Here is a 17,650-nt window from a genome sequence, read left to right on the forward strand (position 1 = left end):
GGGGGATGCTGGGTGACCTCTCACAGCGCCATGCGGCAGAAAGAAGCACTACAGTAGTGTCTTCTACTGGGAAACAGGAGCACAAAATCTAACTTGCAGCATTGCCGGGATATTTTTCGACATCCCGAAATAAATGTTCTTATCTACCATTTTGCGTAAGTTGAATGCTCATAAGTAGGGGAGCGTCTGTATTTATCATCTTAGTTCAATTTAGCCTCAAGCGGGTTGCATGCAAGCTAGTTCAAATCAGCCTGGTTCAGTTACAATGGGGATTTTTTTTCTCACTAGCAGGCTTTTCTAACCATGTACTTGCAGTACCGATGAACCCGTACGCAAAAGTACCCGGTGGGTCCTTTCCTTATTATTAGTGCTCGTGTAGCTTTTTTTAGATCAGACTTTCTTTCAAGACTTCATTGAACTCCATCAGGAGCAGATATTCCGCGGCCGTGAAATATCACGGGCGACACTTTTCCAATCGGGGCTCTATTGAAAGATTCCCCGAAAGCGCATTTATCCCAACTCTCTACAGCCGGCTTAACATAGCCGCGCATTTTCAACCCGAATCGGCAAATGTGCAACCCATTAAGCCAGACTAGATCAAGCTGCTCCTATTCAGTTCGCCAGGTTTTCTTGATTCAAATCTTATGCTAGGCCAGAGAACTTTTTAAGTCAACTTAAAAACCAGCTCAGTAGCCTAGATGGTAGGGCGCCCGCTCCGAGACCGGGAGGTCGCTCGTTCGAGTCTCGGCCGAGTCCTACCTAAGACTTACAAGATTGGTACTCATTACCTCCCTGCTTGGCGCTTGGCATTAAGTAGGAAATTGGGGGGTTTGCTCACCTCATGACTAAAACGGCTGCGCCCCGTTTGGCCGCGGCTGCATCGGCTCGCTACAGTTTAACTGTACGGGTCAGGTGGATCCACATTTTCTTCTGTGTGCGTGGTTACAAAGAATGACTGTAAAAGTCAATTATTCTGCTATATAAGTGATATCATAACATGGGTATGCAACAGATGCTTTAAAAGTACTCCAAAAGAAAAGTCAGCGGTGGAAATACTGAGGACATACAGTAATTAGTTATTTATCATTTAATGACATATAATAAATTAAAACAGTATACAAGCTTCAACACTTGAAGAAAAAAAAAATCAATACTAGAACACCTATAAATCAGCCTAAGTTTAGACATATCACTGACGTCAACAGTACACAAATGAGTTCATTCGGCGGTAGCGGTTTACTACTAAACTATGAGCTACTAAAAAGCAGAGCGATGACTGCTATTCTCATCAGCGCAATTATGACTCTGAGCTTTGACTCGACTGGAGAATCTTTGACAGCAAACTGAACAAGAAAAAGGTTTCTCATCCATGTAGGTTTTTGTGTGCGTTTTAAAGTTTGCTTTGCGGCTGAATCCTGGGCCCTGAACTGAGCGGGAAAATGGTTGTTCGCCAGTATGGGTTCTTGTGTGCGTGTTTAAGTTTGATTTCCATTTGAATTTCTGACCACAAACCGAGCAAGCAAAAGGTTTTTCACCCGTGTGGGTTTTTGTGTGGCTGTTCAAACCTCCTTTACTGTGGAATTTTAGACCACAAACTGAGCAGTCATAAGGTTTTTCACCAGTGTGGGTCCTCATGTGCAATTTTAAGTATGATTGCCAGCTGAATTTCTGACCACAAATTGAGCAAGCAAAAGGTTTTTCACCCGTGTGAGTTCTTTTGTGGGTTTTCAAAATATCATTTTTGTTGAATTTTAGACCACATACTGAGCAAGCAAATGGTTTTTCACCAGTGTGGGTGATCATGTGCGTTGATAAGTTTGATTTCCAACTGAATTTTAGACCACAAACTGAGCAAGAAAAAGGTTTTTCACCAGTGTGGGTTCTTGTGTGGCCTTGCAAAGTTGCTTTTGAATTGAATTTTTTATCACAAACTGAGCAGGCAAAAGGTTTTTCACCAGTGTGGGTTCTTATGTGGCTTATTGGAATTCCCCTGTTGTCGAATTTAAGACCACAAACTGAGCAAGCGAAAGGTTTTTCACGCGTGTGGGCACTTGAGTGCGTCCTTGCGTGCATTTTTAAGTTTGATTTCCAGCGGAATTTCTGACCACAAACCAAGCAGGCAAAAGGTTTCTCACCGGTGTGGGTTCTTGTGTGGCCTTGCATAGCTGCTTTTGTATTGAATTTTTTATCGCAAACCGAGCAGGCAAAAGGTTTCTCACCAGTGTGGGTTCTGGTGTGGATTTCCAAACTTGCTTTGTGCCTGAATTTCCGACCACAATCTAAGCAGACAAAATGTTTTTCGTCGGTGTGGGTTCTTGTGTGCGATTTTAAGTTTGATTTCCAGTTGAATTTCTGACCACAAACCGAGCAGGAAAAAGGTCTCTCTTCAGAGCGGGTTTTAAAGGAACCACTCTGGGTGGATTTCTGACCACAAACCGAGCGTGAAAAAGGTTTCTCAGCAGTGTGTGCCTTCATATGTGATTTCAAATGACTCTCGTGCCGAAAGCCTTTCCCACAATGCAAACATTCGTGATGTGCGTCATCGTCGCCTTCCGACCGTCGGTCGCCGCGGTCGTGCGCAGAGTCGGACGTATCGTCGTCGTCTGTCGTCTCTGAGCTTCTACCTGGAGAAACTTTCCCCTCGTTCTCTTCGTGTTGCTCTTCGGAGGCGAGACGGGCTGCGGTCACCGGAAATTCTTTTAAATCTTCCTCCTTTTTAACATCAACGGGCTCAAAATTGTTCTCCTCCTCCTTTTTGACGTCGACCGTCTCTAAAAAGTCCTCTTCCTCCTTTTTGACGCCGGGCAACTTTGTCTTCTGTCGCCGAGGAAGAAGATACTCTTGACTGCCGTCTGCAGGACACGAGACAAGTAACTTTTTTTTTTCTTTTTTTTTACAGAAGCTTTGGTGCAAAAACCCTTTCAGCATTTCAGAAAATAAACAAAGTGTGGAAAAAAAACACATTATTTGCGAGATCGGCAGCGTTGAGAGGGTTTCTTTTGATTTAGCGTCGACTCGATTTCATCTCGCTAGCGCGTTTCATTTGGAGAACGGTTTTAAGAGCAAGATGTTGTGACGCTTTTAAAAATGTACAAAGGACTCCAAAGCAATTCTTCTTGGCAAGACTGACGGGCTGCTTTGCCATTTCTATCTTCAAAAATCTCAATCAATGATTGCATCACAATTTCTTGAAATCAATTGGCTTGGAAAATCCCGATTGTATGTGGAACATCGCGCCCCTCTATAATTCTTCCTAGCTTGTAATTACAAAAAAAAAAAATGTATCCCTTTTCTGTCTCGCTCTATTCTTCCAATCATCATTTCTCTCCAAATACATACTGCATACGGATCGATCGGGACACACCGTTTCCACAAAAATGCATTTTGATTTCGCAATATTTGAATGATTTTCCAGTGATTTCATCTTGAATCGTATGAAGAGTCAAGTTACTTCTTTGTAGAGTTCACAAGTCTCATCTTGATTTAAAACGGCAGTAGCTCAGGAGGTAGAGCGCTCGTCTCGGGATCAAGGGATCCCGGTTCGAATCCCGGCTCGTCCGTGTTACATATCGAAGTGTCCTCGGGTAAGACACTGAACCCCCGATACCCCCAATAAGCAGGTTAGCGCCTTACATGGCGGCACGGCCGCTATTGGGAAATGTGAAGCACACTGTAAAGCGCTTTGGGAAGTCATTGACTTGAAAAGCGCTAAATAAATGCAGATCATTTCAAAACCTACATATAGAAAATTACCAATAACAAAATGACTTACCATCTGCAGTGTCAAGCGATTTTGCTCATTTTAGGTCATTTTGTTCCTATCTTAATCAGAAAAAGATGACAAATGTCATTCAATAAAAATATATGGAGAAAAATGTTACTCATCTCATTAGCCGTACCGCTTATCCTCATTAGGGTCGCGGGGGGGCTGGCGCCCATCCCAGCCATCTCCGGGCAGTGGGCAGGGGACAGCCTGAACCGGTTGCCAGCCAATCGCAGGGCACACAGGGACAGACAACTCATTCGCTCATTCACAGCTAGGGACAATTTGGACCGGCCAATTCACCTGAAATGCATGTTTTTGGAACGTGGGAGGAAACCGGAGTGCCCGGAGGAAACCCACGCAAGCACGGGGAGAACATACAAACTCCGCACAGGAAGTCTGGAGCTGGATTTGAACCCACGACAGGTTCCCATGACATGAACTGTGCCGCACAAGCGCTAACCACTGCCCCGCCGTGCTGCCTATGAAAAATGTTACTAATATAGTAAAATAAGAAAAATAAAATCTCTAAAAAATATCCTTGCCTCATAGGCAGAAAATGATTGATTTTTATATTTTAAGTTACACAAAAATATCATTAAAACAAGCAAAATGAACTCGTGTAGAAAAGGTAGATTATTTAGCTACTTTTAAGAAATATTCTCTACCCGAAATAGAACTCACTAAAACGAAGGAGCAGCTTCAGCGACAAACCGCTATCACAGTCTTGTTCCACGGACAGACTGAGGAGATCATTTCTCCCTCATGCCGTGAGATTCTTAAACTCCACCCGGGGGAGTAAAAGCCTTCATTAAACCCCACCCCACATTTGCATATGACCCTATTTTTATGACAGTGTGTATTTTACATAGCACCATTTAAATACTTCATATCCACACGTTATATCGGGTCCTTTTGTATTCTATATCTTTTATTTTTTAACACATGGATACTGCTGGAAATGTGAATTTTCCTAAGGGGATGAATGAAGTTTCTATCTACATGATCAATCATCTCATCATTTAAGACTTTTGCGATGTGGAAATGTTCTCATTTTTCCACAAAAACAAGTCCAAAAGGTTTTCAAATGAGAAAAACGACACTCGAATGAGGCAACCTTTTTGGACTAAAGCCTAACATTTCTTTTTAACATTGTAGAAAAAATGTTAAGAAAAATATGACTAAGATATTTTTATCAATGCCGATAGGATATTTAAGATGTACTGTCCAGCCAACCCTCAATAGGATCTCATGGTGCTTTCCAGCCATTGCTCCTCCATCAGCTCAGCATATATGTTGTCTCATTGGCCTCCTTCATAAAGTCCTCCCACTGTCCTAGGAGTTCCAGGAGTATGATCTGCACGAAGGCTTCGGAGATAAGCGGCATTTCGGGGCGCAGCGTTGTGGTGGCAATTGATTCTGAGAATTTCAGTCAGGTGAACTTTCATCTCCCGGTTTTGTGCCGTCGCTAGCAAACGAGGCGAGGTCGTTCTGGCAGCCGTCGGTGACTTCTCTCCGGCCCGGATCAAAGCGATCAGAGTTCTTCATTGGGGGGAGCTGCTCGCATTGCCAAATTTGGCAGCTGAAGGTCTTCGCTATGGCCTTCGGGACTTGGTCGCGGCGCAAACGGTCGCGCCCGTCGCCCAAGGCCTTTGCAAAGATGCTAAGGATACGCTCCAGGGTCCCTCTCTTTGAGCAAAGGTTGCAGGCCGCTGACTCCACAACCACCAACTTAACAGGTTGGTAGGGGCCACGAGGATATTAGAGAAAGCCTAGATCAGGGATTGTATTCTATGGGGCTCAGCTTTCCACAACTCTCCCCAAGAGACTTTGAGGGTCCACTGCACGCTCCCATCTTGTCCAGACTCCCTCCTGCCGCATCCTAACCGTACGGCTGGACCGCTCCTTCTCAAGTGCTGCCCGTACCTCTTGCTGAGTCGGTGAGCTCCGGATCTTCCCCTGTGCCTCGTTGTAGCTAGGAGTTTTGCCGCTACCCAGGCAACTCTTCCAGGCAAGCCCTTGCCGAGTCGGCGATCTCCGAAACGTCCCCTGTGCCTTGTTGTAGCTAGGTGTTATGCTGCTACTCAGGCAAGCTCTTCCACGAATCAATGTCCAGAACAACGCCCTGTGCCGTAGCCACGACTCAGCCACAGCCTCTGCTGCCTTCCACCTCCGCCCTGTTCTCACCTGGAACCCAGCCTGAGAGACCTCTGGGTCCTCAGACTCTCTGTATTGCAGCAACTATTCATTCGGGCGGCTGAAGGGGAGCTTTGGCGGGTTGTTTTGGCCAAACAAAGCAATACTGTTCAGACTTCTAGGTAGGCCCAGCCATTTCCTTAGAAACCTGACGACTTTTATTTCAAAACTCACGATGGTCGAGATCGCAAGCTCATAAATCAAAAAGGGGCCGGAGGATCGTTGGTAGAATGCTATGTCGGTAGATCCGGGCCTTGAACTTGCCAGATAGGCCTGACTTGTCCGCTGCACTTAGCCAGGCTACTAGCTCAAGGTTAGTAGCATGGAAAATATCTTACTCGCAACACTAAGCGACGAGATGTTTCTGAACTGGTCGATGGACTTTGACTCTTCCTCCTTAAGAATCCCCACCCCTTCTGCAAACCGCCACCTTTACCCTCCTCCATATGACCTTTAGGATCTTGCGGGGCCAGTGGAGTAGCTCGGGGCAGTTCTTGCAAACCTTGTAGAGTCCCCTACTTGGTCCCGGGACTGAACTTCTTCTGTCCTTTTGGATCACTTCCTGGATTTTCTCGAAGCTGGGCTTCCTTCCATCTCAGTCTATGGTTGTTGCAGGTGGATCAATCGGGTGCTTGCAGTGGCCCAGATCTTGCTCCCTGGAACTGTCACAGAAGGTTTCCCTAAGGGGGAGGCCATTCTCTTCTTCCGAGCAGTTAAGATGGCCACTCCGCTTCTTGCAAAGTAGCTGCTTTGAGAACCGATTCCTGGCCCGCTCTTTCCTCCTCCTCAAAGTCACGAGCTTCTAGCGAACTCATCCCATTTGGAAACATTTTGCTACTTGAACGCGACTTATACGTTTTCAACTCTGGCATGTTTATAGATATTTATTTGTGATTTAGATTGTAAACCATTCAGGGCCTGCGTCTTCATACACTTTTGCTCTTGAATAGCTTAGGCCATTTGTCATCGTCTCCGAAGCGACTCGGAGGCTGACGGAGGAAATCCGATGACACCAAAAATACATTTGGCTTTCAATTTTCTTCCGAATGAATACGTACATTTCAAAAGCATTTGAAGAAGAGATGAGGCTAATAATAATGGCAACGACATCTGAGGTTATTCTCCGCACGACGTTGCATACGGGGAGAACAAATGGCGACTAAAAGACTCTGATCTTCTTCATTTAGTGATTCGTTTTCTGAAACTACAAGCTCGATTGCTATTTGGCCCGCACGAGCATCTCTGCCCACCCTTCGAGGCAGCTGCATCAAAAATAGCCATTAGAAATCAATTATTTGTCGTGCAATGGACTCGAAGAGCTGAAAAAAAAAGAATCTCGAAAATGTTGTAGAGCTAAAAGTGACCCACCTGCTCTGTTTAACTCAACGCGTAGCTGCTTGCTAATGCTAATTTGCGTTAGCCGTCGATCTTCTCGCTCCTTCTCTTCTTGCACCTCCCGAAGATCCCCTCCCACATTTCCTTTCACCCTCTCGCTCATTCTAGCCACCTTTAAAGCTTAACTTTAACACTTTTATAGAGCTGAATGCAATTAAATGGAGTTCTATTTTGTACACGACTGGAACAAAGCGCCACGAGACCACAAACAATGGCAGAAGGGATGGGTTGTTCGAGAACGAAAGGATCATATGAGCCGACTCTTTCAAGTGAGCGACGAGAGACTCTCCCCACAATAAGGAGGATTTGTCAATACGAGTTTCGTCATCTGTGTATTCTTTGCTTTCACGAACAATTTCAAAGTTGAAACGAGTCAAAGGTTGACTTTATATTCAACAATAAATATCATCCACATGTCTTCCGAGGCCGTCTACGAGAACATCATGTTGGCATCTGACTTCTACCTGGTAGACCGGCGGGACTCTCTCATGTCTTTGTAAATAAAATCATCCTACCTTTTCAAAATGATTGCATTTGGTGTATCATGTTTTATTATTATGAATGGATGAAAAATGTATTCGAACATCAAAATAAAAACAGAACAAAAACAATAACTCAACAAAAAAATAATTTTATATAACATGTTCAAAAAGGGGTCGTCGGAAGCAGATGCTTATTTTCCCTACGCCTTCATCTTCCCTATTAAATACACCCATGATCATAACAACAATAGTAATAATATTAATAATAACAGTTACTACATAACAATAGCAACAATAACACAAAGTTATCCATCGTTCTAGACGCACTATTCCCAATCTACCCCATTTTCTTCATCTCTGTATTCCGCCAGGAACGTTTTTTTTTGTATTTAAATTTGAACAGGTGAAAAGTTGGACATGGTTTGATCTCGTCTTGTCAATTGTTCCAAAGTTTGACTCCGCACGCAGACACACACATACTTTTCCTGGCGGTTCTCACCTTTGGGATGACGAAAGCCCCTTAAATGATAATTTCCTTCTTTCCGAATGAATCATTTATGGATGTTTTTGTTGACCTTAAATAGCAGTTGTGCAGTGAAAAATTGGACTAAATCATCCCATTTTAATCATTTGGACTGCAGGAATAAAATATGATAATGATCTGGATATCCTACCCTGTTATGGTTCTTATTGCACCTTTTTGGAGGACAAAAAAAGGGCTGGAGTCAACTTTTGATCATTGCTTAAATGACTTTGGAAGAAAAAAACGTTTTGACCACTTTCATCCATATAGGAAACCTGAAAAGCCGTTTGGGAGCAAGAAGAATCGGCTCTTTTCGGTGAGGCGAGCCGAAAGAGCCGCTCCTCTAAAAAGAGACGCCATTCCCATCGGGACTCAGGTCGTTCAGCAAAGTGAGAAGCGGAAAGTAGTCTGAAATGAGTCCGTTAGGTGGCGCTCTACCTGCTGACTTCAAATCTTCGTGTCAGTCCAAATAAATACATGAGTATTTTCTCGCTCCAAACAACATTCCCACCAAAAGCGTTTCATAAAATGCACCAAAGACCGAACCTTTTCGTCTATGGGGGCTATATTTTGGAGACTTTGTGGCTTTTTTTTATTTTTTCAAAGAAAATCACCACGAAACCGTCCGTTATACTTCTGCTCTCTGACTTGAAGTATATTCATAAAACCACGAAGATGAGACAACAGTCGGCGCTCCTGTGTTTATTCACCAGTCACCATGCCGGTGTTGTGCCCAAATCCGATTCCCATGCAAAATCCTCCCCCCCTCGCGCCGGTCACCTCCAACTCTCGCGGGAGTTGGCGACGTCACAACTACGGCGTCCCTCTCGGTCCTGACGCGAGTGCGAATACTCCACCGACAATCAACAATACAGAGTCGAGGAATGGGTTGTAGAAATACAGATTAAATTATGGAATTCAATATAATCCATCTATCCATGATCTGTACCGCTTATCCTCAGTAGGGTCGCGGGGGTGCCGGAGCCCATCCCAGTTATCTTCGGGTAGTGGGCAGGGGACACCCTCAACTGGTCGCGGGGGACACGGGGACAGACAACTCGCTCGCTCATTCACACCTAAGGACAATTTGATGCGGCCAATCAACCCGACAAGCATGTTTTTGGAATGTGGGCGGAAAGCGGAGTATTCTGTATCTTTTGGAAATGGGGAGTGTTGATCAAACTTAACCGTGCGACCAAAAACCCAATTCGCTGACAAAATTCTGAAAAACAGGTTTACACCTTTCATATACATTTTTTTGTGGATAAAATCTTTTGCCGGACACAAAATAAGACGGATTGCATTTCCGTCCTTCTTGTTACGTACAAGTCCCGACGTTTATAAGAATAGATTTTAATGTCGTCTTCGATTTTAAAACGTCATTTTGATCGTGACAAATTCTATTCATAATTTCAAAGTGTTAAGCTAAATGTCACTTTAAACATAGATTTCTCAAAATATTTATCACAGTGTGTGTCACGATTACCGACGCGCCCACTTCTTTGGCGCCGACGGCCTCGGAATTCGATCGGCTCCCTGTCACTATTTAAACCCCCGTCTATCCGTCACCTGTAGTCAGTCTGTCTGCAAACCTTAGTCAACACTAGGCCAGCCCTTTTGACCCTGACTCCCACCCGTCCCGTTTTTTGCTCCCGTCCGTCCCCTGGCTTTGACCTGTTTCCGACCTCGACGAGTGACGTTCTTTTCCGTTCTCGCCACGGCTCGCCACGGAAGTCCCTCTTCCGCGTTCAGAGCGACCTGCTTTCCCGGGTCCGGCGTTTACCGGATCGTGGGTGCAACCCTTTCCTTTTTCCCAATAAAACTGAGAGAAACGTAACGCAAGTGGGTCCTGTCTCCGTTCTGGTCCCGAGCGTGTGCAAACGTACAATGGATTCGATTTTAGTTTTGTTTTTAATGAACTTTCAAATTTGCCAGGTATTGTCTTTTAAGGTTCTTATCACATTTACTGTCCAGAATTGAGAGTGGATTTTTTGTATCGATATTTCAGATTTTCAGCCGTAGCAGTGACCGATTGCTTCAGAACGGCATTGGCCGATTTGTTAAATTCGCATTTCCCTGGCCTGCATGTCGGTTTAAGATCAGGGAATTGTGTCGTCGTAAGCCGCGCACTCTTTTGAGACACCGTTAAGATTTGTCAGTAGCGCTCTTCCTCGTTTTCCGTGCCGTGACGTCATCGCGCACGCTCCGTTTTCTTTTGCTATCGTCGATTGTCGTGTTGCGTTCAATGTTCTCCTTGGCTTGATGTTGAGGAATACGTGTGCTTGAAGGCTGGACCACAAGGACCTGCTTATCTTCTCGCACATGAGTCTTTTTCAAGCTTTTTTGAGCCAGGCATGTTTTTGACAGTGGAACGTTTTTCGGCAAACCGCTCACCAAAAATGTTCTAAAATGACACTAAACAGTCTCATTTATAATCTTCCCAATTTTGACAGCACAGACGCTTGACAATGACATCATATTTGCAGAAAATGATTCATAAATGTTTTATAACATTTGAAAAAGTGACATCGGATCATTTCTCACGGCAGTGATTGTAAATCATTACTAGAGTAAACCACTTTTATTAGCGGAAGAAGAGAACGGTTTCATAGAAGCAAATAAATAGATCATAATGAAACAAGAAAAAAAAAAGAGAAACAAAAGACATATTAGGCGACATCAATAAAGCCCACTATAGCATCTAATATCTGAAGAAACTCTTGATTTATTCATTTATTTTGATATCATATTTAAGACGGCATCGGGGGTAGGGCGGCCGCCCCGAGACCGAGAGGTCGCAGCGTGGAGCCTCGGCCGGGTCATACCACAAGTCGCTTCCAAAAGTGAAAAGGTATATTGAGACGCGTACGCCAGAGAAGCTTGAAAAGTCAAAGGAGGAACATACTGAGGATATATCCCAGTAACGATCGCTACTCACGATTCAATAATATTATGACGTGCGTCGTTTCATATCATCAACTAAGAACCGAGCAGCGACACTCGTGCATTTCAAAGAGACATTGTCAAAATGAGAACAACTAGAACTATGGGAAAAGTTTAGATCGATCACAGACGTCAAGAGTACAAAATGAGTTTAATGAGCGATAGCTGATATTTCTTCAATAAAAATACAAACCACGAGCTCCTATCAAGCAGAGTGGTGACTGCTCTTCTCCCCAGCACACTTGTGACTCCGAGCTTTGAGCCGACTAGAGAATCTTTGACCGCAAACTGAACAAGAAAATAGTTTCTCATCCGTGTGAGTTCTCGTGTGTCTTTTGAGGCATGATTTCCGGGATAATTTTTTCCCGCAAACTGAGCAGGCGAAGGGTTTTTCACCGGTGTGGGTTCTTGTGTGGCTTTTCAAACTTCCTTTTCGGTTGAATTTTTGACTGCAAACTGAGCAGGCGAAAGACTTCTCACCCGTGTGGGTTCTCGTGTGGATTTTTAAGTTTCCTTCCTGACTAAATTTTTGACCGCAAACCGAGCAAGAAAAAGGTTTCTCGCCAGTGTGGGTTCTCGTGTGTCTTTTTAGGTGTATCTTCTGTCTAAAAGTTTCACAACAAACTGAGCAGGAAAAAGGTTTTTCACCGGTGTGGATTCTTGTGTGCATTTCCAAGCATGATTTCCAGGTGAATTTTTTACAGCAAACTGCGCAGGTGAAAAGTTCCACATCGTTGTGGGTCCTCGCATGCTTTTTTAAGTTGCATCTTGTGGTGGCCTTTTTACCACAAACTGAGCAGGCGAAAGGTGTCTCACCAGTGTGGATTCTTGAGTGCCTTTTTAAGGTATTACTCTCAGGGAATTTTTTACCGCAAACTAAGCAGGTAAACGTTTTCTCACTAACGTGGGTTACTGTGTGTACTTTTAAGCTTTCTTTCCATTTGAATTTTTTGCCACAGACCGAGCAGGCAAACGGTTTCTCACCAGTGTGGGATCTCGTGTGTTTTTTCAAGCTTCCTTTCCGGCTAAATTTTTTACCACAAACTGAACAAAAAAAGGGCTTCTCACCCGTGTGGGTTTTAATGTGTCTTTTCAAGGTTCCTTTCAGATTGAATTTTTGACCACAAACTGAGCAGGAAAAGGGTTTTTCACCAGTGTGGACAATGATGTGGCGTTTCAGATTGTGCTTGAGCCTGAAGCTTTTTCCACACTGCAAACATTTGTGATACGTGGCGTCGACTTCCGGCCGTCGCTCGACATCATTGTGTGCAGAGTCGAACGCGTCGCCGTCATCTATTGTCCCGGAGCTTCTGCTTGGAGACACCTTCTCCTTGTTCTCTTCATGTTGATCTTTAGAGGTTAAACAGGTCCCAGTCACAGGAAACTCTCTTAAATCCACCTCCCGTTTAACATCAATAGGCTCCAAATCGTCCTCCTCTTCCTTTTTATGTTCAAACGTCTGGAAAAACTCATCCTCTTTCCGGTCCTCTTTTTTGACGCGAGGCATCATCGTCTCCTGTTGCCAAGGCAGAAGATACTCTTGACCGACGTCTGCAGGACACAAGACACACATGGTTGTGGAAAATCTCTACACACACAAAGTCGTATACTTTTACAAGATACGCATTGCTACATTTTTGGAAAAATACGTTGCCTCGCCTTCATTGGCCGACGCCGTTAAACCCCGAATGATGAGAATACTTGTCGGCCGAAATCTCCATCGCGCAAATAAAAAAACTGGAACGATAAATCCTTAAAAGGAAAAACACACGCACACCGTGTTTTGCGGTCACGTCATCATACGACATCGCGTTGGTATTTTGGGTGAATCGCGCAGTCATTCTCAGCGTATGCGTATAAAGTGGCAAGACAAAGGCCGGAGTGAAATTAGCACCGGAGAAAAAAGATAGCGGCGAGAAGGCTCCCGACAAAACTCCTCTTTGACGAAACTGAAGATAAAATATGTTATCCCAGTTGACACATTCTGATAGAAGGGCGGTCGTGAAGAACAGCACAATGAAGCGAGACGGAAAAAGCCTCTCACATATAAGGCGTGAAGCACCCCATGATGATTCTGCCAATTTGGTAAACGCTACATTATGATCAATCAATTCCAAGACTTCCTTACGCACAAAATGAAGAAGTCGAGCCATTACGGGCAGCGATATTTGGAAATTGGACGGATATCGGCATGGGCGGTTTTACCAATTGGACGGTCTCCTGAAAAAGATATCAAAAGTGGCTTATTGACATGAAGATGAATTCACAGGAGTAGCCACACTTTTTAATTTAATAATAATAATAATAATTTCCTTGTATTGTGCCAGCGCGGTTGAGATTTCCATGCCTTTTTTCTTTAAAGTAAGGTCATGTTGCTCGTATTGACATTTTTATTTATTCATTGTTAAAAAAAAAAAAAGTTACTCACGTTTTTATGTACCTTAATAGGAGTTGCTGCTGAGCGCGGTTCTAGTTTTGGGTTGAAGTGAAAGAGGAATCGTGTTCGACGTGTTGAAATTCTAATTTACTGTAAGTTTTCAGAGCGCTATTGTAGATTTGAATTGATAACAAATCTGTTTTCATTTTGCATTATTTAAAACATTCTTACGCCCGTTTTAAAGATTTTATAACAAACGAATACCGGCTCCAAATATCCGATCTTTTGGCCCCCTCTTCTTACTAATGGTCGGTATCAGACCCGAATAACCCGTATCGGTCGATCCTTACATAAAAAGGCTGCGCACTCGGATCTAGCCTTATCGGGGACATATTATTTGAACATCGATTCATTTTTATCTGATAATATTATAAATGGTGTTTTCATCTTAACTCCTATCAAATCAAGATTCACGACGGCTTCAAACTGTTTTGTGTTAGGAATATTTGACTCCAAATAGTTCAAAATCAAGACAAACAAAACTTTTATTGACAATATGATTATAATAGCTCAACTCTAAATTCACAAGTGCAAAGTGAAAAATACATCTGAGCACTTTACAATGTAAAGCAATACATTTTGTTCATAAAGCTTTGACACCAACAGAAGGATATCCGAAGTCATCCTTTTTGGAAACATTCTGCCATTTATTTGGCATGTCTGTTTATATGTATTTTCTCGTCATTTGGATTCTAAAAAACAAAACAAAAAAACTGTCATGGAGGATTCGTGTACTAATAATAATACTCCTCCACTTTGTTATCTCACTTTAGCTCAATGTCTCGAAGGCTGACTCAGGAAATCCAATGACATGAAAATTCATTTGGGGTTTCAATTCAATCTTATAATAATCAGGTTTAAAAAAAATCAACAGGTATTGAACAAGCTATTTCCTATTTTGTCCGTATGAGGGTACAGTATATTCGATTTGGTCTTTCTCTCCTCGAAGCAGAAATATGGAATGGAAATCGAAGACGTGTCGTGCAACGGACTCGAGGAGCACAAGATAAGAAAAGAAATAAAAAGGGACCCACCTGCTCTGTTCAACACAACTCGTAGATGCTTGCTAATGCTAACTCGCTTTAGCCGACAATATTCTTGCTTGTTCTCTTCTTGCAAATGTCCTTTTCCTCTCTCGCACATTTTGACCACCTTTAAGGCTTACCGTTAAGAGAGTCAAATGAAATTCAACGGAGTTAAACGGTGCACACGACCGAAAGGGAAAGCCACGGGACATAAACAACGGCAGCGGTGATGCATCCTTCTGCTCTTCTTCGGGGTCGGCATCCAACTCCTTGGTTCTTTAGCGCCCCCTATCAGCGAATACCGGTCACCTCTTCCATCCCTCAAACCTTGTCAGCTCCTCAAAAAACGGAATAGTATTGTTAGGGGAAAAAAACTCGATTACAAATGTAACGTTTACCAAATTGTTCGAACGAGTTATCTGACTCCATTCACCAAACACCTCCTAAGAATGCACGCTCCTTTCTTTTTGGGAAAAGATGGACAAGAATAACCGACATTTTCACACGGGCCAGATTTATTTTCTTAAAGAATTTAACAAAGTGAATGCCATCCAATTAGCCGGATTAGTGTCATTTGAGTCTCCGTCGAGCCTCTTTTCTCCGGATTGTCCCTCGATCGATCTTCTGAAGTCCTTCCGGCCCGCGCCTTTTTCCCAAGCCGGCGTGTCGGCTCCTCCCACGGGCGGGCCAGAGACTCCCCGCGTGAACTCCACCTCGTCTCCTCGATGTCTGGACGCCGAGCTATGATCAAATGAGTGCCCGGCCTCCTGCGTCTTGGCCTTCTCCATCAGAGTCCTGTTACCAACAGAACTAAACAAAACATTCGCATTCGGAACGGCGTGATATGTCATCGAACTTAAGCCTTCTCTGTGAAAAATCTTCATTGCGTTCAATAAATGTAACTTGTATAAAATCCTTTATAGTAAAATGTATCAAATCCTTCAGTACCCATCCGGTAAACACCGACTATCCCGAAACGGCAAATCGATCGACTCAAACGAGTTCGCCGCGGTAGCCTCTATCTCGGTATCGTTTTTTCCGTCGCAAACGAAGCGAGCGGTATGATGCTACTGTGCGCACGCGTCTGCCGCCTGGGGATTTCCCATCATGCATCATTCCGGAAAAAAAATACGGTGTATGATTATTTTGTATTCTGTAAGGGAAAATATCACAGATTGTACGGGCATGGAGCCCTGGAGCGCCACAGGTATGATGAGTATTCCCCCCTTAATCCTACAAGTTGCTTCCGATCTAGGAATGAGCGACCTGCATTTCCCCCCTTTGGCAGCCAGTGGCCTTTATGCAACCCTATTCCCCCGCACAACCCAAAACGGCCCTTTCCTATGTATTTTTGTGACCGTGTTCGGTATCTGATTCCGAATATCCTTCCTACTGGCAGAATGAAATGTTTGAATGCGCTCAAGGACAGATACACAATCTGAAGAAATGATGACCTCCTTATGTGCTCCTATCTCCACCCACTTAAGTGCCAGGGGACACCCTCAACCGGTTGCCAGCCAGTCACAGGGCACACTGAGACGGACAACTCACTCGCTCATTCACACTTTTGGTGATTTCGGTTCGGCCAATCAACCTTGACAGGCACGTATTTGGAATGTGGGAGGACGCCGGAGGGAGTGCCCGGAGGAAACCCGCGCAAGCACGGGGGAAGGTGAAAACTCCACACGGGGGGTTCCATCCCATGACCTCAGAACTGTGCCGCGGACGTGCTCACCACTCACCCGCCGTGCCGCCTTATCGTGGCATATATTGTTTCAATATTGAGTGAACTTTGACCTCAATTCAAGTCATGTCCTGTTTATTTATGAGGCCCTTATTCACAAGGAGTCTCAAAGGGCCTGTCACGATTGCTGATGCAAGGCACCTGAGGCTGCCCCGTTGGCGCCAACAGCCTCGGACCCCGATTGGCTGTCGGACTCTTTTTAAACTCCCGTCTTCCTGAAAGTACCCGTCAGATCGTCCGCGAACCTATGCTCCGAGCTAGGCAAGCTTTTGTGACTCTCCGACTCTATCCTGCCCCGTTTTCTTTCTGATTCCCGTTGCCGACCTCTTTTCTGGACCCCTTTATGTTTTTGCTCCTCCGCCCCGGCCATCCACCTGTTTTTACTCACCGTCGCCACGGATGAGCCACTTCCGCGTTCCGGCTATCTGCTACCGGTGACCGACGATCGTCGGATCGTGGATGCGAGTCCTTTTCTCCATCCAAATAAAACGGAGTCAAACAAACGCAATTGGGTCCCGTCTCCTTTCCTGGTCTGTGATAAGACCTCAGACTGTTGCAATCTAAAAACTATAATGACACCATTCCCTGATCTAAAACCTACACGAGGGCAGGGGAAAACTCAAAACATCAACGTGAGGTAAATGAAGAAACCTTGATAAGGGACCGACATGAGATCATCCCCCTTCCAGGATGAGCAGGGCAAAATGGATGTTGCAATAACAAATAATACACAGATATTGTCAACATAATATGTAGGTTATTCATATGCTATATGCTATCGAGTAGGAGTGTGTTTTAAGACTAGATTGAAACATTTCCACTGAGGTTGCGGATCCAATCTCAGGGGGACGAGCGTTCCACAGCACCGGGGCACGGATGGAGAACGCTCTCCAATCAGCGAAACACTTCTTGGCTCCTGGGATCACCAGTAGACCGGCGTTTTCAGAGCGAAGGCTCCGGACCGGAGCATAGGGGGAAATGAAATCTGAAATATATGAGGGAGCAAGTCCATGCAGGATTTGGTACAATACCAACAGAACCTTCAAATCACATCTTAAACTGACAGGGAGCCAACGCTGGTGAGCTCAAATCGGGGTCATGTGATTGGACTTTTTTGGTCCTAGTTAAAAGCCTGGCTGCAG

General features: G+C 44.3%; 2 protein-coding genes across 2 annotated transcripts; both read right to left on the bottom strand.

Moving 5' to 3' along the window:
* Positions 1–1,065: 1,065 nt before the first annotated feature.
* LOC148376910 (uncharacterized) lies at positions 1,066–7,582 on the bottom strand. Its single transcript, XM_088351414.1, has 2 exons — positions 7,328–7,582; positions 1,066–2,852 (listed from the first exon to the last, which is right to left on the bottom strand). Exons 1-2 carry the CDS (start codon positions 7,455–7,457, stop codon positions 1,258–1,260), a joined length of 1,725 nt encoding a protein of 574 aa, XP_088207540.1. The 5' UTR covers positions 7,458–7,582; the 3' UTR covers positions 1,066–1,257.
* A 3,854-nt stretch (positions 7,583–11,436) lies between these two features.
* LOC148376911 (uncharacterized) lies at positions 11,437–15,004 on the bottom strand. The gene is made up of 2 exons (XM_088351710.1): positions 14,774–15,004; positions 11,437–12,853 (listed from the first exon to the last, which is right to left on the bottom strand). The coding sequence occupies exons 1-2, from the start codon at positions 14,880–14,882 to the stop codon at positions 11,508–11,510; spliced, it is 1,455 nt and encodes a 484-aa protein (XP_088207836.1). The 5' UTR covers positions 14,883–15,004; the 3' UTR covers positions 11,437–11,507.
* Positions 15,005–17,650: the final 2,646 nt, after the last annotated feature.

Source organism: Urocampus carinirostris, chromosome 1 (genome assembly GCF_059441175.1).
Source record: "Urocampus carinirostris isolate Australia breed hairy pipefish chromosome 1, RoL_Ucar_1.0, whole genome shotgun sequence".
In the NCBI taxonomy this organism is placed as follows: Eukaryota; Metazoa; Chordata; class Actinopteri; order Syngnathiformes; family Syngnathidae; genus Urocampus; species Urocampus carinirostris.